Source organism: Mytilus galloprovincialis, chromosome 2, assembly GCF_965363235.1.
Source record: "Mytilus galloprovincialis chromosome 2, xbMytGall1.hap1.1, whole genome shotgun sequence".
In the NCBI taxonomy this organism is placed as follows: Eukaryota; Metazoa; Mollusca; class Bivalvia; order Mytilida; family Mytilidae; genus Mytilus; species Mytilus galloprovincialis.
The window spans coordinates 46,959,393-46,982,328 of record NC_134839.1 but is presented as its reverse complement, the minus strand read 5'-3'; the positions used below and the strand labels follow the sequence as shown (position 1 = coordinate 46,982,328).

The 22,936-nt window shown below is 32.5% G+C and overlaps 1 protein-coding gene across 1 annotated transcript in view; it reads right to left on the bottom strand.

Moving 5' to 3' along the window:
- LOC143063707 (uncharacterized) overlaps window positions 1-20,846 on the bottom strand; it is a 38,861-nt gene extending 18,015 nt beyond the window's left edge. Inside the window, exons 1-9 of the mRNA XM_076236024.1 lie at window positions 20,679-20,846; window positions 14,869-14,985; window positions 13,022-13,079; window positions 11,634-11,821; window positions 10,472-10,565; window positions 9,692-9,772; window positions 9,259-9,427; window positions 3,516-3,910; window positions 2,711-2,828 (exon numbers count right to left, since the gene is read on the bottom strand). Of these exons, the coding sequence (XP_076092139.1) occupies window positions 2,711-2,828; window positions 3,516-3,910; window positions 9,259-9,427; window positions 9,692-9,772; window positions 10,472-10,565; window positions 11,634-11,821; window positions 13,022-13,079; window positions 14,869-14,906 (1,141 nt within the window). The 5' untranslated portion in view covers window positions 14,907-14,985; window positions 20,679-20,846. The remainder of the gene's footprint in view (window positions 1-2,710; window positions 2,829-3,515; window positions 3,911-9,258; window positions 9,428-9,691; window positions 9,773-10,471; window positions 10,566-11,633; window positions 11,822-13,021; window positions 13,080-14,868; window positions 14,986-20,678) is intronic.
- Between the last annotated feature and the right edge of the window lie 2,090 nt (window positions 20,847-22,936).

Here is a 22,936-nt window from a genome sequence, read left to right as displayed (position 1 = left end):
ACCTCCCCCAATCCCTTATTCCAAAAATAATATCCATTCAAATTTCTAATGAAGTTGGCAACAATAACTACTCATTTAAATCATCATAAAGTTTTAAAATATAAAATAACTTACAGTCAAGGTTAAAATCAATATTAATTAACAGTAACTTCTAAAAATAAATTTACAGCTACACATCTCAAGACAATTATCACTTCTTTTAACATAATTTTCCAGCAGTGTAAGGGAGGTAATCAAGTAATCAAACAGATATATAAGGTACAAGACCACAATTAATGACCCCACTTTTCGTTGTTCACGAATAAAGTTCCCTTTAAATAAAGTGTATTTTTTCTTTATTTTTTTCTTTGTCTTTTTCATTCATTTCTTAGTTTTTATGGGGTGGAAATGAAAGAAGAAAGGTGAAATAAATCTTTGTTAAATGTATTTTAACTGATTTTAATATGGAAAGAGTGATTAGGCCAAGTGCAAAAATGTAATAGTTACAGTTTTCGGAACATCTCTTGACTTGTCCATAGGGTATGGATGTGTATTGGCTAAATTTGTAAAATACAGCAGAGCAATCTTTCTGAATTTTGGATATGTTTTTGGACTAGTAGATTACCTCCCTTACACTGCTTTTCAATTGTCTTTTAACCAGAAAAATCGTTGTTTCCCCCTTTTTTGCCCCTAATTGCTTAATGATTTGATCCATTAACCCCTATAACCATCCCTTTGTAGTATGGAAATTTGTGATATAATTTCAGAGAGATTTCTACACTTAAACACAAGTTATTGACTGAAAACTACAAAAATGCTTATTTGGGCCCCTTTTTGGCCCTCACTTATTGACCCCCCTCCCCCCTCCCCCTTACCCCTTTGGTGCAAGAACCCCAAAACTCAATTCCAGCCTTTCCTTTGTAGTAAGAAACCTTGTAGTATAATTTCAGAGAGATCCATAAACTTAAACACAAGTTATTGCCTGTAAACTAGAACAAGAGGCTGTCACAACGACAGCAAACTGGATTTATTAATATTTATTTGTGTCCTGGCAATATCACAAGAACCATTACTGATGAATGGTGAAAGTGAAAATCGTCAATATCAAATTTGACCTCCATTTTGTCATCAGTATCAACATCTTAAAATTTGAAAGGCTTAGATTGAATGGTTCATGAGTAAATGCAACAACGTGAATTGAAACGCCATTTCACAATCTTTCAAGAACCATAACTCCTGAACGGTAAAAGTCAAAATCGTCATTATTGTACTTGACCTCTAATTTGCCATCAGTAACAACATATAAAAATTTCAAAAGCTTTGGTTGAATGGGTCATGAGAAAATGCACGGACACGACTGGAAACACCATTTTTCAATCTTTCAAGAACCATAACTCCTGAACGGTAAAAGTCAAAATCGTCATTATTGAACTTGACCTCTATTTTGTCATCAGTAACAACATATTAAAATTTGGGAAGCTTTGGTAAAACAGTTAATGCGTAAATGCACGGACACGACTGGAAACACCATTTTTCAATCTTTCAAGAACCATAACTCCTGAACGGTAAAAGTCAAAATCGTCATTATTGAACTTGACCTCCATTTTGTCATCAGTAACAACATATTAAAATTTGGGAAGCTTAGGTAGAACAGTTCATGTGTAAATGCATGGACACGACTGGAAACTTCATTTTTCAATCTTTCAAGAACCATAACTCCTGAACGGTAAAAGTCAAAATCGCCATTATTGAACTTGACCTCCATTTTGTCATCAGTAACAACATATTAAAATTTGGGAAGCTTAGGTAGAACAGTTCATGCGTAAATGCACGGACACGACTGGAAACTCCATTTTTCAATCTTTCAAGAACCATAACTCCTGAACAGTAAAAGTCAAAATCGCAATTATTGAACTTGACCTTCATTTAGTTGTCAGTAACAACATATTAAAATTTTAAAAGCTTTGGTTGAACGGTTCTTGAGTTAATGCACGGACAACATTTGATTGCCGCCCACCCACCCCCCCGCCCACCGTACATCCCCAAATCAATAACCGACATTTTTGTCACAAAAATCCGGTTAAAAATGCTTCTTTTTGGCCCCTTATTCCTACATGTTCAGGGATATTAACCCCAAACTGACACCAAGCCTTCCCATCATTATATGGAACCTTGTGGTACAATGTCAGAGAAATCCATACAGTTCAAAATAACTTATTGTCCCGAAACTTCAAAAATGCTTGTTTTTGGCCCTTAATTCTTAGACTGATTGCCCCATAACCCTTAAAATAAATCCCAACCTTCTACTTAATGGCATAAACATTGTGGTACAATTTCAGAGTAATTGAAAAACTTATACACAACTTATTGTCCTGAAACTAGATAAACGTATGTTTTGGGCCTCTAATTCCTAAACCGATGGGACCATAACCCCAAAAATCAATCCCAACCTTCCTTTTGTGGTTATAAACATTGTGTTAATCTTTATTTTCTTTTCACTTATACTAAAGTTATTATCTGGAAACAATCCGTCTTCAGACGACACCGACAATGTGATACCAATATAGGACCGCAAAAATTTTTGTGGTCGTATAAAAATAATCACATACATTTGCCTGCTGGATAAAAAATGGCACTTGACTTATGCAAGTGGTTACGCCTAGATGTGAGACTTTTTATAGCGATGTTCGAGTGAGTTTAAGAATTAGAACATCAAAGAATTAAATAATACCTGGATATGGCTGTGATGTTGGTGGATGTCCAAACTGATGATGAGGTGGTGGATGATGATGTTGTGGGGGTGGAGGACCCTGGTTAAAAGAAGATCTATCATGTCTATAGGAGTCCATCTACAAAATAAACAAGATATGTTTAGTTATGGTATGTTTATTATATAACAGAACTATCTCAGTCTGGGTAATTACTGTGGACAGTAATACTACATTTATCTGTTATATCAATATGGAAAATTGCAAGATCATCTCTCAATTACTGATAATTGTTATATTTCAATTTTATTTATCTATTAATCAATCAAACCATCTGAATATTGAATCATCAGATTATCACATCAGCCCTGATGAAACACATTTTCTGCTGATGTTAAACCCAAACACGAAATATGTGTGCTTAAAATTTTCAAACTGATCTTAAGTTTGAGCTCAGACTTATTTTCAACAGTCTAATACTGTTAACCTTTTTCCATCAGACCATGTAACATAGTTGATCAAAACAACCTCATCTTTTCTTTGTTCATTAAACAGATAAAAAGAATCAGCGAAGATATCAATATCTGCCTGCTTTTGACATCTTTTAAAAAAGAATCCCGTCCAACTGACCTTAGAATTCCTAGGCAAAAAGCTATTAAAGAACATTTCTTTTGCCATATATATGATTTTAAAATATTTTACATCATATTATTTATCAAGGCCTTAATTCTAATGAATTAAATAGAGTTAAAACTGTTTTTATTAAAATTTTTATGAAGATTGATCAGAAACAATATCTATATGTCTGAAAGCTAAACAATAACCTACCAGTGGAGGGATGCGTTCATCAAAATGCCTTGCCGGAGGTGGTTCATGATGAAATAATGGAGGTTGAGATCGAGGTGGAGAATCAAACATCAGGGGCTGATTGTGAACAGATGTCATGGATGTGGACTGAGGTCGCATCCCCCTATGATAAAATGCAGGATTCACATGAATTTTGGGCCTTGGTTGTGGTGGAGCTGCAAATACTGGGGGAGGGGGATGCATGATAGGTGGTGGTGATGGCTGATGATGCATGTGTGTTGATGTAATAGTTTGTATTCGACTTGGATGCATCTGTCTATACTGTTGAAATGGTCGAACGCGTTGATTAGGTCTCCTCTTCCTGTCTTTTGTAGCCATGAACTCATTAATCTGTGCTTGCTGTTCATCAGATATTTCTGAAATTAATTTTGATAATATTTTCTTTATATTAATGTGCTTACACAATTCCATATTGCAGAAATGAATAGAATTCTGGGTCCCTAATTGATGAAGAAAGAACATGAATCTAAGATCTGTTGCAAATGACATTTTTTCAGGTTCACAGAGACTAACACATATTAAAAGACTATATACTGCCTGAATTTATCAGTATAACATACTTAGTGTAACTTTTTCTCACTTCTTGTTCAATATTTTCATATCCTAGTAGAAAACTCTTGCTATTAAAATATTACATATCAGTCAAATACAATACAATGAATATAAAAGAGATAAATTAGCCTAACATAAAGAGATCTATAAACACAATAACTTCAGTAACCAATTGTTTACCACTATACAATAAATATATAGCACCTGAATTTTTGGTTTGTAAAAATGATAACATTTCTTTTATCCAGGTAGGTTAATAACTGATGCAATTATTTATCCATTAGCAGAATATATCTAGGCTGATTAGCTAATTAGGACAATTGTCCAGGTAAATGTTTGACCATTACCTATTGTTCATTGTGAATGATTAGGATAATTACATATTATTATTTTATTTGTGGAGATCTGACGACACTTTCTATGATTCAAATTAATTACCAAATTGTTATGTATAATAATGGAACTGCACTTGGTCAACCTGGTATATTTCTGAAGGTAACTGCCCCCAAATAATTTTTTTTATTCTATTTGAACAGAAGCAAACTTTAAACATTTAGCAGCTGAAAGTGATTTACCATTATCTTAGACACAAGACCATTATATATAAACCTCTCACTTTTTTATTCAATTTACTCTTAAACTCTCAAATTTAGCAGAAAAGAATCATAAATTTACCAGCTTGATCTCTTGACATAAAAAAAATGTAAGGGTTCCGCGGAACCTGGTGTCTCGCCTACTTTTGCTGTTAATCACAGGCTCAACAAAAAATGAGGAAAAAAAAATCAAATCTCTATACTATCTGCTGATTAAGAATCTTCTGTCCCAGTTTGGTAAAAATCCATGACAGTTTATGAATCTAATAAATGTTTTAACCAGGTGCTCTGCAGGGCGCAGCTTTATACGACCCCAGTGGTCAAAACCTGAACAGTTGGGGCAAATTTGGTCACAATATTCAAGCTTGATACTGTCTGAATTTGGATTGTGATCAAATCTTTTACATAATATAGGTTTTTGTCACAAAATTAATGTGGTCAAAGATCTAACAAATCCATTGCACAATATTGTGCAATTGAAGATTTCTTGAAAAATTTTGAAAAAAAAGGAACCCCTTAAAAAAAAGGTAAACAAAAAATCCCCCCTCCCAACTTTGAGAAACCCCTTTGGAGCAATAACCCTTAAACTCAATCCCATGCTTTCCTTGTACAATTTCAGAGCGATCCATACACTTAAACACAAGTTATTGTCATAATTATTTGAAACTAGAAACATGCTTCTTTTTGGCCCTTTTTTGGTCCCCAATTCCTACAAATTTTGGGCAATTAACCCAAAACTTAATCCCAGCCTTCCCTTTGTTATATGGTACATTGTGGTACAATTTCAGAGAGATCCATACAATTACACACAATTTATTGTCTGGAAACTAGAAAAATGTTTGTTTTGGCCCCTTTTTGGCCCTTAATTCCTAAACTTTGGCCCCATAACCCCTAAAATGAATTATAACCTTTCTACTTATGGTTTTAAACATTGGGGTATAATTTCAGAGCAATTGAAAAACTTGTACACAAGTTATTATCCTGAAACTAGAATCAAAGCGCTGTAAGCACTGTAGGCAGTTAACCAAAAACCAAGGCAAACATAATTATGAAAACTGTGGCAATGTTGCTTCAATTTTTTTTAAAGATTTAAAAGAACAAACATTAAAAATTCATATATAACTGTACATTTATGTTCATTTAATGAATTAATCATTAAGGTAAATAATTCATATTTTATCAAGGTATTCAATAGCAACGTATATATCAAGTATATTTTTTTTCGTGGTCATGAGTCTTGAGTCAGCAGTGGTACAAATTCGCAATGATTGCAGTTCTTCTAGTTGATCGTAATTGTTCATATTAGTTGACTGTAAGTAGTTCAAGTTGACTTTAGTACGAGCTTGTAAAAGTATGAATGGACTTGCTTCCCTGGAAAGAAAACTGAGTTTGTGTTCTACAGTACAAAAGTTATGAGACACAAATCAGACAAATGTTTACTACTACAGGGATCAATGGTGAGGTCTGACTGGCCTGTCCATAGTAAATGTAAATGACTCCCACCTTCACCCCAAGTCCATGATGTCTAAGTTTGGAATAAAATGACAGGTGTTAGGTCTAGCAAAGTGATATGCATATGTGACGCCTATGAGATTGACCTTGTATGTCATTCAATCTTTTTGAAATGACAAACAGGAATGAATATGGTTTAGGAGTTGGTATCTCAATCTTTTACAAGTTCTCAAAACACACACAAGAGGGTGTGGGGTGACCCTAGGGACTACCCCTAATTTCATTTGATTTTTTATATTGTCCTATACATGAATATATATGGTTTAGGGGTGGGGATCTCAAACATTATCAAGTTTTCAAACAGGAGGGGGTGGGGGACCCCAGTGACTTCCCCTATACTTCATTTGATTTGTTATATTGTCCAATACATGAATATATATGGTTGAGGGGTGGGGATCTCATCTGTTTCCAAGTTATCAAACAGGATTGGGTAGGGTGACCCTTAGGACTCTCCCTATATTTCATTTGATTAGTTCTTTTGTCCCATACATGAAAATATATGGTTTGATTTAAAGGTGGGGATCTCGACTGTTTCCAAGTTCTCAAACAACAGGAGGGGTGGAGTGACCGCAGGGACTACCCCTATAATTTATCTGATTTGTTATTTAGTCCCATACATGAGTATATATGGTTAAGGGGTAAGGATCTCGACTGTTTCCAAGTTCTCAAACAGGAGGGTGCAGTGACCCTAGGGACTCCCCCTATAATTCATTTGATTTGTAATATTGTCCAATACATGAATATATGGGTGGGGATCTCAACCGTTTTCAAATTCTCAAACAGGAAGGGGTAGAGTCGCCCCACGAACTCCACCTATATTTCATATGATATGTTATATTGTCCCATACATGAATATATATGGTTTAGGGGTGGGGATCTCGACCGTTTCCCAGTTCTCAAACAGGAGGGGTGGGATGACCTACAGGGACTTCCCCTATATTTCATTTGATTTATTATATTGTCCCATACATGAATATATATGGTTTAGGGGTGGGGATCTCGACTGTTTCAAAGTTCCCAAACAGGAGGGGTGGGGTGACCCCAGGGACTCCCCCTGTATTTCATTTGATTGGTTATATTGTCCCATACATGAATAAATATGGTTGAGGGGTGGGGATCTCGACTGTTTCCAAGTTCTAAAGCAGGAGGTGGTGGGTGACCCTAGGGACTTCACCTATATTTCTTTTGATTAGTTATATAGTCCCATACATGAATGTATATGGTTGAGAAGTGGGGATCTCATCCGTTTCAAAGTTATCAAACAGGAGGGGGTAGAGTGCCCCAAAGGACTCCACATACATATCATACGATTTGCTTACATTCAGGTATCATATAATCTAGTTGCACTATATGTGTAAAATAAGAAACTTCCAGCTATTTTAACTGACCGGCCATCAAAATTGAGAGAAAAAAATACCCATTGAAATTGCAGTAAAATGTTTACACTTTAAAAGCATCTAACTTGCTTTACCAATATCTATTACTGATTAAGAAAATTTATACTGTCACCAGGACCATATATATTGTTAGATATACTGTTCCCAGCTGTCACAAAGACTCACAATGTATTGGATTTTGACATTAAAATTTGTCAAAAAGTAATTTTGAGTTTCAGTACAAACTATTTTCTGTTTTTTTCATTCTTTTACATATATCTTTTGGTTTTCAATCCTAGTGTTTATATTTATTGACCATGCAAAGATGTATTTTGTCATCTGTCTGATTTTTTTAAAAATTGATCGCCAAAACCCGGAGTTACCCATATCCGCTTCCGGAATCGGATCCGATTTTGTAATTTTCTTCTCATGTCAGCCATTTTGTTTTCAATGTTGTTTTTGTCAGTGACGATTTTACTAGAATTTACACATTATTTGTCGGCGATTTTCTGTATAAAGCTAGCAGTTGAACAAACTGAACATCGCTGTCATGAATAATAATGCTAAAAACAAGTTTTGAGATCGTTTATTAGGAGACTTTGGTAAAAAGGTTTGCAAAGTTATTTTTTTATTTCCTCTCAAGTCGGGCATGTCGAGCGTAGCTAGTAACCAAGTCGAAAGTCCGACTGCAAAAGTGGGAGGTCGCAGACCTCGGACAACCGCTTATTTGAACCCCTGCCTCCCGAAATTGAAAAGATACAAAAATTTCGTCTTATAATTTAAAATTGCCGCCAACAGCATGAACAGTGGAACTTATTTTAAGACTACTGACGTAGTTGACTACGTATTGACGACAAACAATATTCCTACGACTTTTGCCATTTGGGAAATCTAAACTACTTGTCTTTAGAGATTTTCGGCGATTAAAAATTTCATACATTTGTTCTTTGACAGCTTAGCCAAAATCTTGGGGGATAATAAACTACATAAAGATTCCTAATGTGCCCTACTTCCTATGTGCAACTTCAAAACTTTTGGATAAATCGACGATCATTTAAGGTTTTTCTGGTCATATTTTTTGTAATCAAGAATTAAAAGTATGAAAAACTGTCCAATTAGTTATAAATAACATAACATCCAGCTAGATAATAACAATGGCACATATTTCAGCATTTATTGGGTAGAACACAAATCTAGGGTGCTCGCATAAGGCAGCTTAACTGCATAAAAATGCTTGTTTTGGGCCCTTAATTCCTAAACGGTTGGGACCATCATCCCCAAAATTGATCCCAACCTTCCTTTTGTGGTATTGAACCTTCTGAAAAAATTTAATAAAGATCTATTGACTTACTTAAGTTAATATCTGGAAATCAATGTGTCTTCGGACGACGACATCATACCATTATACGATTCCAAAAAAATTTTGGGGTCGTATAAAAACTTTTAACTGCAGATTGTATGTAATGTTAAGTAGTAGTCCATTTATAAGTAAATTACGGATAAACAGGTACAAAATTTAAACAAAATTTCCTTCTAGATACTTGCTTTTGATCATAAACAAACAAAAATGTATATCTTTTTAAAAGATCAAAACTGCTGAAGTATGAAGCAGCCGTCAATTGTCTTACCTAGCCTGTCTGGAATATCTGCAGAAGCTGTCAATTGTCTTACCTAGACTGTCTGGAATATCTGCAGAAGCTGCTTGCTTAGTAGTTTTTGTTTTTGTTGTACTAGTGACAATATCTTGTCTTTCCGATTTGAAGCGACCCCGTCTTGTGTCCTCCTCATCTTCACTTTCGTCAGATTCATCACGAGTTGTGTCAGCAGTCACATGAGATTGCTGTCAATATAGAAAGTCACATCTTTGAAAATGAGGAGATAATAAGAAATTGTATTGTAAAACTAAAGATCAGTGCAAACCAAGTAATGATTCTTACAAAAGACCTCTTTGAATTTAAATTGGTTAAAATTAAGTCAAACGTAGCACTCTGTTTTCTTAATTTAAATTGTATTGTACCAATTAATTAACATCATCCAGAAATAAGATTTCAGAAAAAACATATTTGACTTTTGAGTTGAAATTTCATTCAATATTAAAAATTACATCAAATGTTGTCTCTGTTTCTTCTGCTTCTTCATTAATGGATTCTTCTACTGCAGGCTCTTCTGTGTATTGCTGATAGTCCTTTAATAAATACAATAGAAATATAATGTATGTAGCCTTTTCATAGAAACATTAATTATTGCCAAGGGCTACTATCATATGAGTTGCCTGAGGCAGAAATATTCAGTTATTTTTCCCAGGAAGAAATATTACAAAGCTAAAATCTGCATATGAAAAAAAAACCAACATGAAACAAGAATGTGTCCCTAGTACATCGATGCCTCATCCCCACTAACACTTTCTATGTTCAGTGGATCGTGAAAATCATGAAAATGAGGTAAAATCTCTAATTTGGCATTAAAATAAGAAAGTTCATATCATAGGGAACATGTGTACTAAGTTTCAAGTTGATTGAATTTCAACTTCATCCAAAACTATCTCGACCAAAAACTTTAACCTGAAGCAGGATGGACGGACAGACAAATGAACAAACGGACGCACAGACCAGAAAACATAATGCCCATAAATGTGTTCCACATTAATGCTTATAACAAATTAACATTGATATCAATATTTGTAATAAATTCTTAAATATTTAAAGTGACCCACTGAATGACTGAAAGACTTGTATCTAAATTTCAGCCTCAAATATTAGTAAGAAATGTATTTCATATCAAATAATTTTTTTAAATAATCTGTTAATTTACTTGCTAAGACTTTTAGGTATTTTTTTAGATGAGAATGGGCAGGTGCTTTGTAATATCTGACCACAAAACTTACCTGTGAAGTCCCAACATCAAAATCAGTACTATCATCAGGGGCATATAACTCAATATCATCAGCAGTCTCTTCAAATTCAAAGTCATCAGATTTACTAAAACATATAATCACATGCATGAAAGCATTTTAAAATATTTGGAATTAAAGCTTCAAGACTAGATTGTTTTATTATGTTAACTAGTCTATATAGCTAACAATAAACACAACAGGACAGTTTATTACTACATGTATATGAATTTCAACTTGTACAATGTGCATGTACATTTTAATAGCCTCTCTCTCTCAGCTTAATCACATCTAAGATCTACACCTCATAAAACTCTTTGAAGTCATATGAAACGAGTCACTGGTGAATAACAATGTTAATCCAATTCTTGATGAAATCAAATAAAGTTCAATTTTGGACCCTTTAGAACTCAATGTGGACCAATTTGATAAAGGGGCCCAAATATAAAAAGTCTAAATACATGGTTAGATTCAGCATATCAAAGAACCCCATATATTCAACTTTTGTTGAAATCAAATAAAGTTTAATTACTTGAAAACTGGGCCAATAATCAAAATTCTAAGTACAGGTTTATATTTAACATATCAAAGAACCCCAAGAATTCAAATCTTATTAAAATCAAACTAAGTTTAATTTTGGACACTTTGGACCTTAATGTAGACAAATTTGAAAATGGGACCAATCGAAATACACGGTTAGATTCGGCATATCAAAGAACCCCAATAATTCAATTTTTGATGAAATCAAACAAAGTTTAATTTTGGACCCTTTTGTCCCCTAATTCCTAAACTGTTGGGACCAAAACACCCCAAATCAATCTCAACCTTCCTTTAGTGGTTATAAACCTTGTGTTAAAATTTTATTGATTTCTATTTACTTATACTAAAGTTATTATCCGGAAATCATCTGTCTTCGGACGATGCTGATGATGACGACGACGCAGACGTGATACCAATATACGACCATTTAAAAAAATAAATTTGTAGTCGTATCAAAACATTTGCATTATTTTTTTTAATTTGAAGTTTCATATGACTTTACGACCTCCAATATTACTCAAACTGTCTTGTTTATCATTTCAATGGCATTTTTCGACATTCTGTTTAATTAACATGATTAATAGCATCAAAATATTTTAAATTCTCAGAAACTCACTTAGCATTTTGGTCCCAATTAATAGGGGAAATTCTTCTGGCATTTGTCATAGATGTTACAGTGGCAATTGGTTTTCCATATTTGGTTGTATCTTTAGCTGACAGAGCTTGCCCTTCTGAAACTTCATCATTTTCTGTTTCTTCATCTGAACCAAGTAAGGCTTCTTCATCTAATTCCTCCTCAAATTCCTACAAAAAAAAACAAAGTTTTATCCATGTTTCAATTCTTATTTTCTATCACATTTTTGGGTTTCTATTTATAAATCAAATTATCTGTTATATGACAGTTAATTTCCAATTGTTTGATGTGTTTGAGCTTTTGATTTTGCTATTTGATATTAAAGGGATTCTCTATTTCAAATTTTTCCTGTAATTCAGTATTTTTCTTAATTGCTATTTTGTAATGATTCTGGAATTTAGACACTAAAACAAGTGAAACTGCGAGCTACTGCTCATTGATGATACTGCAGCCGCAACTGGATAATTTTAATAGTGTAAAAATATGTAAGTGTTAAGTAAACAGGAAGCTGCCGAGTGATGAATTTCAAACCCACCAAATAGTAAAGCTGACTTACAAAATGTATATAAACCCTATAACTATAAATTTCCAAAATCCTTATGAAGTTGTTCCTGAGAAAAATGTGAACCAAAAATATTCATGGGACGGAATGACGGACAGATGGACAGACAGTAAACCCCAATTTTTTGAAAGCGTAAAGGGCAGTGTAAATACACCGTCCAATAGGATGCTGTAGCCTGGTTAGAGTGAGCAGTGTTTTTTTTTATTTCGTTTCTTTAATTTTTCATGTGTTTTTCATAACAATGATAATTGCATTTGACAAAATTTCTAACGAGGTGTCATGGTTAAGGTCAATGTATACAGAAAAGGTGTTGGTGAATTAGAGTACAGGAAGAAAATATATCATTTTTTATAGTACATTTCTGAAGATTCTGATTTAATGAAGGATTTTTTTTTAAAAGAAAGTTCACTTACATGTGTTTTTATAGTCAAGATTCTGATTCCTTTCACGAATTTGGCTATACTTTTTGGACCTTTTGGATTATAGCTCATCTTTTATATAAGCCTTGAATTTCAAATATTTTGGCCACGAGCATCACTGAAGAGACATGTATTGTCGAAATGCACATCTGGTGCAGGAAAATTGGTACCGTTAATGTTATTAGCCTTTAAGGTATATAAAACAGATTCATCTTTTTGTTACACTTGAAGTATCATATGACTTTTAAAACTTATCTGAACCTGATTGACAATTGAGAGCATCTAGTCAAAACACATTTTTTTGTTTGTATTATTACTAATGCAAGAACCCGCATACTTTTTACATTTGTCTGATATACTTCTTCTTTTTCTATATAGAAAGTACTCACCTTTGAACGAGATGTTATACTAAATGTATCAGTTTCATTTAACAGTTCATCTTCATCACTGAAAAATATGATTAGATTTTCAAAAAAAGTTCCATTGAACATGTTGAATATGCAAAATCTAGCATCTGGGTTAAAATCTTAAACTTTACGAGTTGAAAACTGATCTGATGCCATACAAGGATGGAATTCAGAAGAAAAATCTAGTGCATGATTTTAAGCCCTTAATTACAATCAATTATATAAAAATAAAAGGTAATCACATCAACGTTTTAATTTTCCTCTTTATTAACCAATTTCAGTCATTATTTGCATTTTTGATGTTTGAGTATTAATTGTTCAATGTCCTACAAATGTAGTTACATTTGAATTTATAAGATAAATAAAGAGCTGTGCCATGAGTGCATGATAATCCAGTTGCTCTTTCAATGTTCCATAACTCTTCAATCCCATATCAGAAATCTATTAAAACCTAAAGCTAAAGGGAGGTTATATCATGTATATTAATAGATATAGACCAGTCACCAAAGTTTCATGAAAACTGCTCTAAGCACTTTTGAGTTATTGTTCTTAATCTAGAAAATCTACCTTTTTGAAAGAATAAAGCCCTATAACATGTACATGTTTAACATGTTTAACTTGGAAACTAAAAATATCTATATATTGAAAAGGAGCTCACATCAATAGATTTAAACAATTCCTTAAAGTTTCATGAAAACAGCTCTTATCACTTTTAAGTAATTGTCTGAAAACTGAAAAATCCCTCTCATTGGCTCATCTTTTCGGTACATTTTATTTACATTGTAGGAAGCATTGGCTTGTAAAAATGCTTTTGGCCTTGTAAAATTTGTCTCTACAAGCAAAAAGAATCCATCTTAATTTTCAAAAAATTGAGCTTCTGGCTTGAGGACTCAAAAGTTAAGCATGAAAGCTGGAAAGTGATTTATCAAAATTGGTATTTTTGTCATTTTACTTTGCAATTGTCATGGCTGTGCTCTGAAAATCTGGAGGATTGCACCAAAGTACCCATGTCAACTAGCATGATTCTACCCTGAAATTTGAGCTGGATCACTGTCACACATTTCACAGTTATAGTGTTTGAAAAGATTTTGGTGCAGACTTATTAGGTCCTTTTCATGCTTGCACTCTCTGTTTTAAATTGATTTCAAACACATATATGGAACATGATTTCAAATCACTAACAAACAATATGATTTGTAATTTACTTGATATTTTTTTTTTTAATTCATCCATCATGTCCATGAAAAAACCCACATACATTTTTACATTTTAAAGACAAAATATTTTACATTCAGGGATTTGACAGAGTAAAATAAATATTTTTTTTGGACTTACATGTAATTAGAATAAACATTTGCATTAATCTTATGATGTTCATTTTTACTATAAACAAAAGTTCTCACTAAGGATTTTTGAAGGTAAGTCCAGTCATTTTTGGCCATGGTGAGTTCAACAGTGAAAAGATGAAATTTTATTGTTGTACAAATTAAATGTTGTATATTTATTATTTCAGTCTCAAATGACAGAATAGGGCATATAAATTAAACCAAATTTAGATAATTTGAAAATTTTGTAATTAAATGATGACATATATGTGCTCATTTGATACAACATTTTACAATCTTGATGCACCTTTGCACTCAGAAATCTTTGAAATGATGAGTCCAGGACTCATGGTCTCGCCTAAGTGAGAACCCAGAGAAGTTAATCCAATCCTACTTATTATTTAGATATAAACTTCAACTTTAGAAAGTTTAGATTCTAAGATATCTGACATTAAAACTTCAACCCAAATGGGATAACTAAAGTATTTATGGTAGTATACATACCTATCCCAAGATGTCTCCGTTGGTCTTTTTCTTGGCATATTCACAAAGGAAATTCCAAAGATTCAGTTATCTATTCCATTCTACTCATTTCGCATGGTAAGTCTAAGATACAAATATCTGTAAAAAGAATAACAAAAACTACATGTTATGTCAGTTTCAGAGATTTTTTTGTTTGAATCAGAGTGATTCTTTTACTAAGTTAGATTCATCCCTCCCTAAGACAAGATCCTTGGATCTACGTTGGGCATTCTTTTTTATGAAACAAATTAAAGCAATACCAACCCTTAAATTGTCTTTTAGTTTTGAATGGAGAATACAGTACTTGAATGTTTTATGAAAGAGCCTTTGATTGTAATAACATAACATTCAACACAACTATTTACAGTTTAATGTGTATCACAATTTTCTATGTTATTGTACATGAGCTCGACAATGATAAAACAAAATATATAATGGTTGATTGACATTTTTTGTTGGAAATTGCTTGAAAATATGCAAAGCTTTTGATCCGCCTAAATAGTTGCCTTTCAATGAAATAAATAGAATGTATTTTTCAAATTTATACTTCATACACTGATTTTTATACGACCCCAAAAATTGAAAATTTTTTGGTCGTATATTGGTATGATGTTGGCGTCATCGTCGTCGTCTGCGTCATCCGAATACTTTTAGTTTTCGCACTCTAACTTTAGTAAAAGGGAATAGAAATCTATGAAATTTTAACATAAGGTTTATGACCACAAAAAGGAAGGTTGGGATTGATTTTGAGAGATTTGGTTCCAATATTTTAGGAATTAGGGGCCAAAAAGGGCCCAAATAAGCATTTTCTTGGTTTTCGCACTATAACTTTAGTTTAAGTAAATAGAAATCTATGAAATTTGACACAAGGTTTATGACCACAAAAGGAAGGTTGGGATTGATTTTGGGATGTTTGGTTTCAACAGTTTAGGAATTAGAGGCCAAAAAAGGGCCCAAATAAGCATTATTCTTGGTTTTCACACAATAACTTTACAAATGTAGTATAAGTAAATAGAAATCAATGAAATGTAAACACAAGGTTTATGACCACAAAAGGAAGGTTGGGATTGATTTTGGGAGTTAAGGTCCCAACAGTTTAGGAATTAGGGGCCAAAAAGGGGCCCAAATAAGCATTATTCTTGGTTTTCGCACCATAACTTTAGTGTAAGTAAATAGAAATCTATGAAATTTAAACACAAGGTTTATGACCATAAAAGGAAGGTTGGGTTTGATTTTGGGAGTTTTGGTCCCAACAGTTTAGGAATAAGGGGCCCAAAGGGTCCAAAATTGAACTCTGTTTGATTTCATCAAAAATTGAGTAATTGGGGTTCTTTGATATGCCGAATCTAACTGTGTATGTAGATTCTTAAGTTTTGGTCCCGTTTTCAAATTGGGTACATTAAGGTCCAAAGGGTCCAAAATTAAACTTAGTTTGATTTTAACAAAAATTAAATCCTTGGGGTTCTTTGATATGCTGAATATAAAAATGTACTTAGATTTTTGATTATTGGTCCAGTTTTCAAGTTGGACGGTCCAAATCGGGGTCCAAAATTAAACTTTGTTTGATTTCATCAAAAATTGAATAATTGGGGTTCTTTGATATGCCAAATCTAACTGTGTATGTAGATTCTTAATTTTTGGTCCCGTTTTCAAATTGGTCTACATTAAAGTCCAAAGGGTCCAAAATTAAACTTTAGTTTGATTTTAACAAAAAATGAATTCTTGGGCTTTTTTGATATGCTGAATCTAAACAAGTACTTAGATTTTTGATTATGGACCCAGTTTTCAAGTTGGTTCAAATCAGGATCCAAAATTATTATATTAAGTATTGTGCAATAGCAAGAAATTTGCAATTGCACAGTATTCAGCAATAGCAAAAAATCTTGAATTGCACAGTATTGTGCAATAGCAAGAAATCTTCAATTGCACAGTATTGCGCAATAGCAAGAAATCTTCAATTGTGCAATAGCAAATATTTTCAATTGCACAGTATTGCGCAATAGCAAGAAATATCTAATTGCACAATATTGTGCAATAGCAAGAAATTTTCAATTGGAGTTATCTTTCTTTGTTCAGAATAGTAGTTGAATCAACTTAAATCATATTGTTTTATACAATATACAATGTATATTCACTTTTACTACCAACCAATCTTTACCATTCAGTGATAACAAGCACTTTATTTTACATTTTAATATTTTATGATGTATTTAAAAGAGTAGTTATTGTTGCAAACTCCATCAGAAATTTGAATTGATATCAGTTTTGGAAAAAGGGAAACGGGGATGTGAAAAAAAAATGGGGGGGGGGGGTTAAATTTTTCTCATTTCAGATTTCATAAATAAAAAGAAAATTTCTTCAAACATTTTTTTGAGAGGATTAATATTCAACAGCATAGTGAATTGCTCAAAGGCAAAAAAAAAAAAAAAATTAAGTTCACTAGACCACATTCATTCTGTGTCAGAAACCTATGCTGTGTCAACTATTTAATTTTAGATTTAATTAAGTTTGAAGAAGAAATCTTTAATTGATTTGTAAAATCTTGACATTTGTTTTGTGTAAAAAACCCATATAATGTCAAAAATTTGATCACAATCCAAATTCAGAGCTGTATCACGCTTGAATGTTTTGTCCATACTTGCCCCAACTGTTCAGGGTTCGACCTCTGCGGTCGTATAAAGCTGCGCCCTGCGGAGCACCTGGTTCTTTTTAGGACAATATCATGAATATTAAAATTGTAACATGAAAAATGGTCATGAAGCAGTTCTTGACCAAGGCCTGCACTAATCAAAGAGCTGAATAGCTCTGAGGGGAAAGACGGCCCTTGTTTCTATTTATTTATTTTTTTGGGGGGAAATGGGGGGGGGGGTATCTTTTGATAGTCTTCATATAAAGAATGATAAAAGAGAACAGCTAGAACATGCAGAAAGGTTGACAATATTGAAATCAATTGTTCTTTATGTAATTTCATTTCCTTAGTTTAGGATTCAATTTGGACTATGATGGAAGAGATCTGCATCTTCTAAATCTAAACATTTGATTAAAGTTGATAGTTAATTATCTAAAATTCAACTGAATTCTGTCATTTCACAACAACTACAATATTTTTTGAAATCTTGATTGTTTACCACTGAACTGCAGGCTAGGGCCATTTTCCATTTTTCTTAAGAAAGTGTGGACTGAAAAATCTATTCAGTTTTAAATTTCCATTGATAAAGTTTCCAGTTATAACTCTCATCACAGGGAAACAGGTACTAATAAAAAACAATATGATTGATGTAAACTGTGTGAAGCTTGTTTCCAAATCCTAAATTTGAAATATTTGTAAATTTCATGAATAAATAGGTTGAAACTACAAAATGCAACATTTTTTTTTTTTTTATTTTTTTTTTTACCATTACAATGATTATGTTGGTACACAAAAATTTAGTTTTAATGGAAGACTACTAATCCAATGAAATGTCACATTTTAAGTGTTTAAATACATTAACTTTTATTTTAGTGGATAATTACTCATCAGTTGAGGTGCTCCTGAATTGGAGGAAGATTCTCAAAACAGAATTTTTACAGAAAAAAATCAATAAAATCGTTTCTCTCCCCTATCTCATGTAACCCCACGATCTTTGTTTACTTTGAAAGTTGCTGACCTACAAATTAAAGTATTGCATGTTGATGTTTGAATCATCTACAGCAAACAATTTTATGTTTAGATTTAGCAAATACCAATTTGTATTAGTGCACGATCTCTGGGAATGATTTAAATAACCAGTGAAGGATATCCCTGCTTCTGCATAGTGTGGCATTCCAAGAATGACGTCACTATAAAATACAATGTAGGTTGGATATATTTAGAATATCTCGTCATACTAATTTTTCCGGATTGTAAAAGAAACGTAAATAGAGTAAAGGAGGGCTCAAGATACGATAATTTCGTCAGAAACAGAAGGGAAATGTGTAAAAAAGTGTTTAAAGTCAAACTATTCATTTCTGGGTCTCCTTCTCTTCAATCTAAGTAAGATTTGTTGGGGGTTTTCCACACTATAAAAACAAAATGAATGATGTGAGGGAATGTCACTCTGGTCAACCCCATAGGGGATTGACAGCTTGAAGCCGTCTTTCCCCAAAAAATGTTATATACATGTACATGTAATACTCAATTTGGGATATGGTATACCAAATTTAGAGTTATTAATTTACTTATGCAAACATTTTTAGGGGGATTTCAGGGCTCACACTACTTCAGAATCATAGGGGGAAGTGACTTCTCTTTTTAAAACTGATAGGGAGAAGTGGTGAGATTTGAAAGAGAAGTGCTCCTTCGTGCGCTTTGCTCCAATGTTTGGATCTTACTATAGTATAAAGGGTCATGTAAATAATGTTCTTTTTATATTTATATCTGAGTATACAATTAAAGTAACAGTTCAAATTCAAACTTATCTAAGGTTAGGTTCTTGTGAGAAACTACCAACTAAATACCTAGCACTAAAAAATTTTTTTTATGTCAAAAAGGTAAAGAAATTATAATATATCAATTACAAATTAATTAAAAACTATCTTTGTGTAAAAAATTCAGTGTTTCTCATCAAAAGATATACAAAGTTAAGCTGGGCGATAATATTTTGATATTAATAAAATAGTCATGATAGTCTCAGAGTTAAGCAACTTCAATCAATATTTTGAAACAATCCATATAATTATATGGAATTATATACATGAATCAATTAGACATGTTAGACATGTTAGATGTAACCAAAAGTCTGTTAATGTGTATGTAATGCATAATTTTTCCCAGGGTTCCCACTAAGGTGAGTCCCTGAGTCCTGGACTCATCAAAATCTGTCTGGACTCACCATTTTCAAAACTGATGAGTCCAAAGATGCATAAAAATAATAAAATGTTGTATCAATATTCTTCTGTCAGATGTTCCATCCATGCATCCGTAGTTATTATTGTAAAAATACAGATTTTGGTCATAGCTGGTATGTTTCCAATCCGTGGTTAGAAAACGGTCAATGGCGGACAAATGAAAGAAAATTTACAAAAATAAACGATTTTTGATGCAATACATGAATTAAACATTTATTGGAGGCAATTTTTATCACGTTTAAATGAAGTAACATACTTATTTTGCAGCAGAAAGTTAGGTTGATGTATGTTTTCAAGTAACAAGCACTAAAACTTGCAGAAGTGCACAAAGGGATAAAAAGTTGTATTTTGATTAAATAACCTGCTACACACTGTAAAGACAATGCTTCAACCTCTTTTCTTGAGAAAATGAATTGTTTATGTCTGAATTTCTTTAATTATCAGTAAAAAATTGATGTTTCATCAACTTGGTAAAAATTGAACATGTCCTATGACGTAAGTGACTGAAAGCGAGTATCGTAAACAACAGGGCGACTTGTTTTCGCTTTGAGGGTTGGGGAAAGCGAAGTGACAGTCGGGAAAGCGACTTCGCCTTAGTCAAATGGTAGCGTGAGCCCTGGCATGTACCCCATAGTGATTTTGAAATGTTGGCAGGTATAATCATGATGATTTAAATTATAATTAATAAATTACAAAAAAGATGAAGATGAACCTAAATTGTCAACTGTTGAACTGAATAGTAACTTGTATATATGTTCAACTTCAGGAAATGTCATATATTCATAAAGTTTGCAATTTAACATTAAAAAGCCAAAATTATATTTGATTCTCAGCAATATCAGTGTAAATTTTTAAATTTTAGACTATACAGTAGCGTCAGTGATATAATTTGTGTTTTTTTTTTTTTTGATAAGCAGTTTACATACTTTGTTGAATGGTTATCCTGTAAAGTATGTAGAGATCCAGAGAAGGAGGTCAAGATGCTCTTATTTTAAAGTATGGGTTTGAAGATGCCTCAAGAATTATGTATTTATTCCATTAAATTACTCTCAAGACACAAAACATCGTGCAAATGGTAGTTTACTTCCGCTTTTCGAGCTACTGTTACGTTATCCTATATTTAGAGATATTCCGAACTCAATTGCGCGGGAACTTTTAAAAACTTCATGTTCAGATTTCATATCTCCTTGTTCTTTCAATACAGAGTCGCCCTGGACTCATCTTGAGTGTATAATGACTCTTGCTCGTATAATCATGAGGCATTTCCTCCTCCATTATCAAAACCAGCAGTAACTATTTACAGTAAATATTATTTACAAATATAAAACTATATACATCGGCTGGGCCTGTCTCCCGGTCCGGTCTAAGCTGGGAGTTCTAGGTGTGAGAAGCACAGGTACTTGTCTCAGAAAATACAATCATATTTACCTTAATATAACTTTAAGGTATGTATAGAAAAATATATTGAGAGTCTGCCGCAGCGCTCTTTAAGGGCATACGATACAGTTTTGAACCTGTATTTACAAGATGATGAAAATTTGCATATAGGCTATTTTTTACCTGATTAAATCAAATATGTAATAAAAAATATACCTTCATGTGCTACTTTTTGAGTAAAATGAGGTCAAAATTTTGTATATTTGCTCAAAATTCAGATTTGTGTCCGTATTTTCTTTTTCGAAAGAAAGACACAACTTTTTTGTTATAAAAGATAAACACGAATTGTTTTTTGTTAAATAATCGGTAATTTCGGTATTTTATAAGTATCATTAAAAATTATGCAATTTTTATTCCGAAATAACTCTATATTTATCAAATGTTAATGAATAGAGGAAAAAACGTCATTTTTTGCTGCATGTTTATCAAAATTAAAAAAATTGCGCTATTTACAGTTTTATAAAATTTGGGTCACATAATCTCCTTGCAAAACGAAACAAATTGCTGTTTTAAAAAATAGGGGTCCATGCACTCGTTTTCAAATTAAATCAGTTTGAATGATAAAAATCTGTCGAAAAATGCATCTTTTCCCGATATGTCCTAGTTTGACGTCGCGAAAATAACATTTTACGTTAGCAACGTCATTACCTTCCCTGTAACTGTATCGTATGCCCTTAAATTGCATGCATGATTAATTTTAAGGTTAAGCGTTAATTCGTTATGTCATTGCTTCAAGTTTTATTTCTTACATCTGCATAGTCAAATGATTTAGATTTCAGTTGTATTTTATTTTTTCTTCATATTTAATATAACGAAAAGGATTTAGATGTACCTATAACAATCTGATTTGTTATTTTAATCAGGGAGGTTATGTGACTTCCTTGTTTTAATAAAAAGGAAATAATGTTGCAATATTTAAATTAATAAAATAGCTGTAAATAAATGTGCAATTTTAAGAAAATAAAAACGGAAATGTACTTTTATAATTGTAAAATGAGGGTAATACTATATTGGATAGGGACAGAAATGTTACCTTGCAACAAACTATTTTAAACTTTATTTAGACTAGACTTCACTGCGTGCATGGACCCCTATTTTTTAAAACAGCAATTTGTTTCATTTTGCAAGGAGATTATGTGACCCAAATTTTATAAAACTGTAAATAGCGCAATTTTTTTAATTTTGATAAACATGAAGCAAAAAATGACTTTTTTCCTCTATTCGTGAACATTTGATAAATATAGAGTTATTTCGGAATAAAATTGCATAATTTTCAATAATACTTATAAAATACAGAAATTACCGATTATTTAACAAAAAACAATTTGTGTTTATCTTTTAAAGCAAAAAAGTTACGTCGTTCTTTCGAAAAAGAAAATACGGACACAAATCTGAATTTTGAGCAAATATACAAAATTTCGACCTCATTTTACTCAAAAAGTAGCACATGAAGGTATATTTTTTATGACATATTTGATTTAAGGAGGTAAAAAATAGCCTATATGCAAATTTTCATCAACTTGTAAATACAGGTTCAAAACTGTATCGTATGCCCTTAAGCAGACTTAAAAGGGTCAACGTTAAGATATCAAATGTTTTTTTATAGACACCGAGTGATGATAGATGTAGACTGAGATAACCAATAATAATTTCTATCATATATGGTCAGGGAACAGATTATCTAACTATATGTTCCTATTGTAATTTTAAAGGCTGTTCGTCAAACTGTTCGTCAAAATAAAAATAA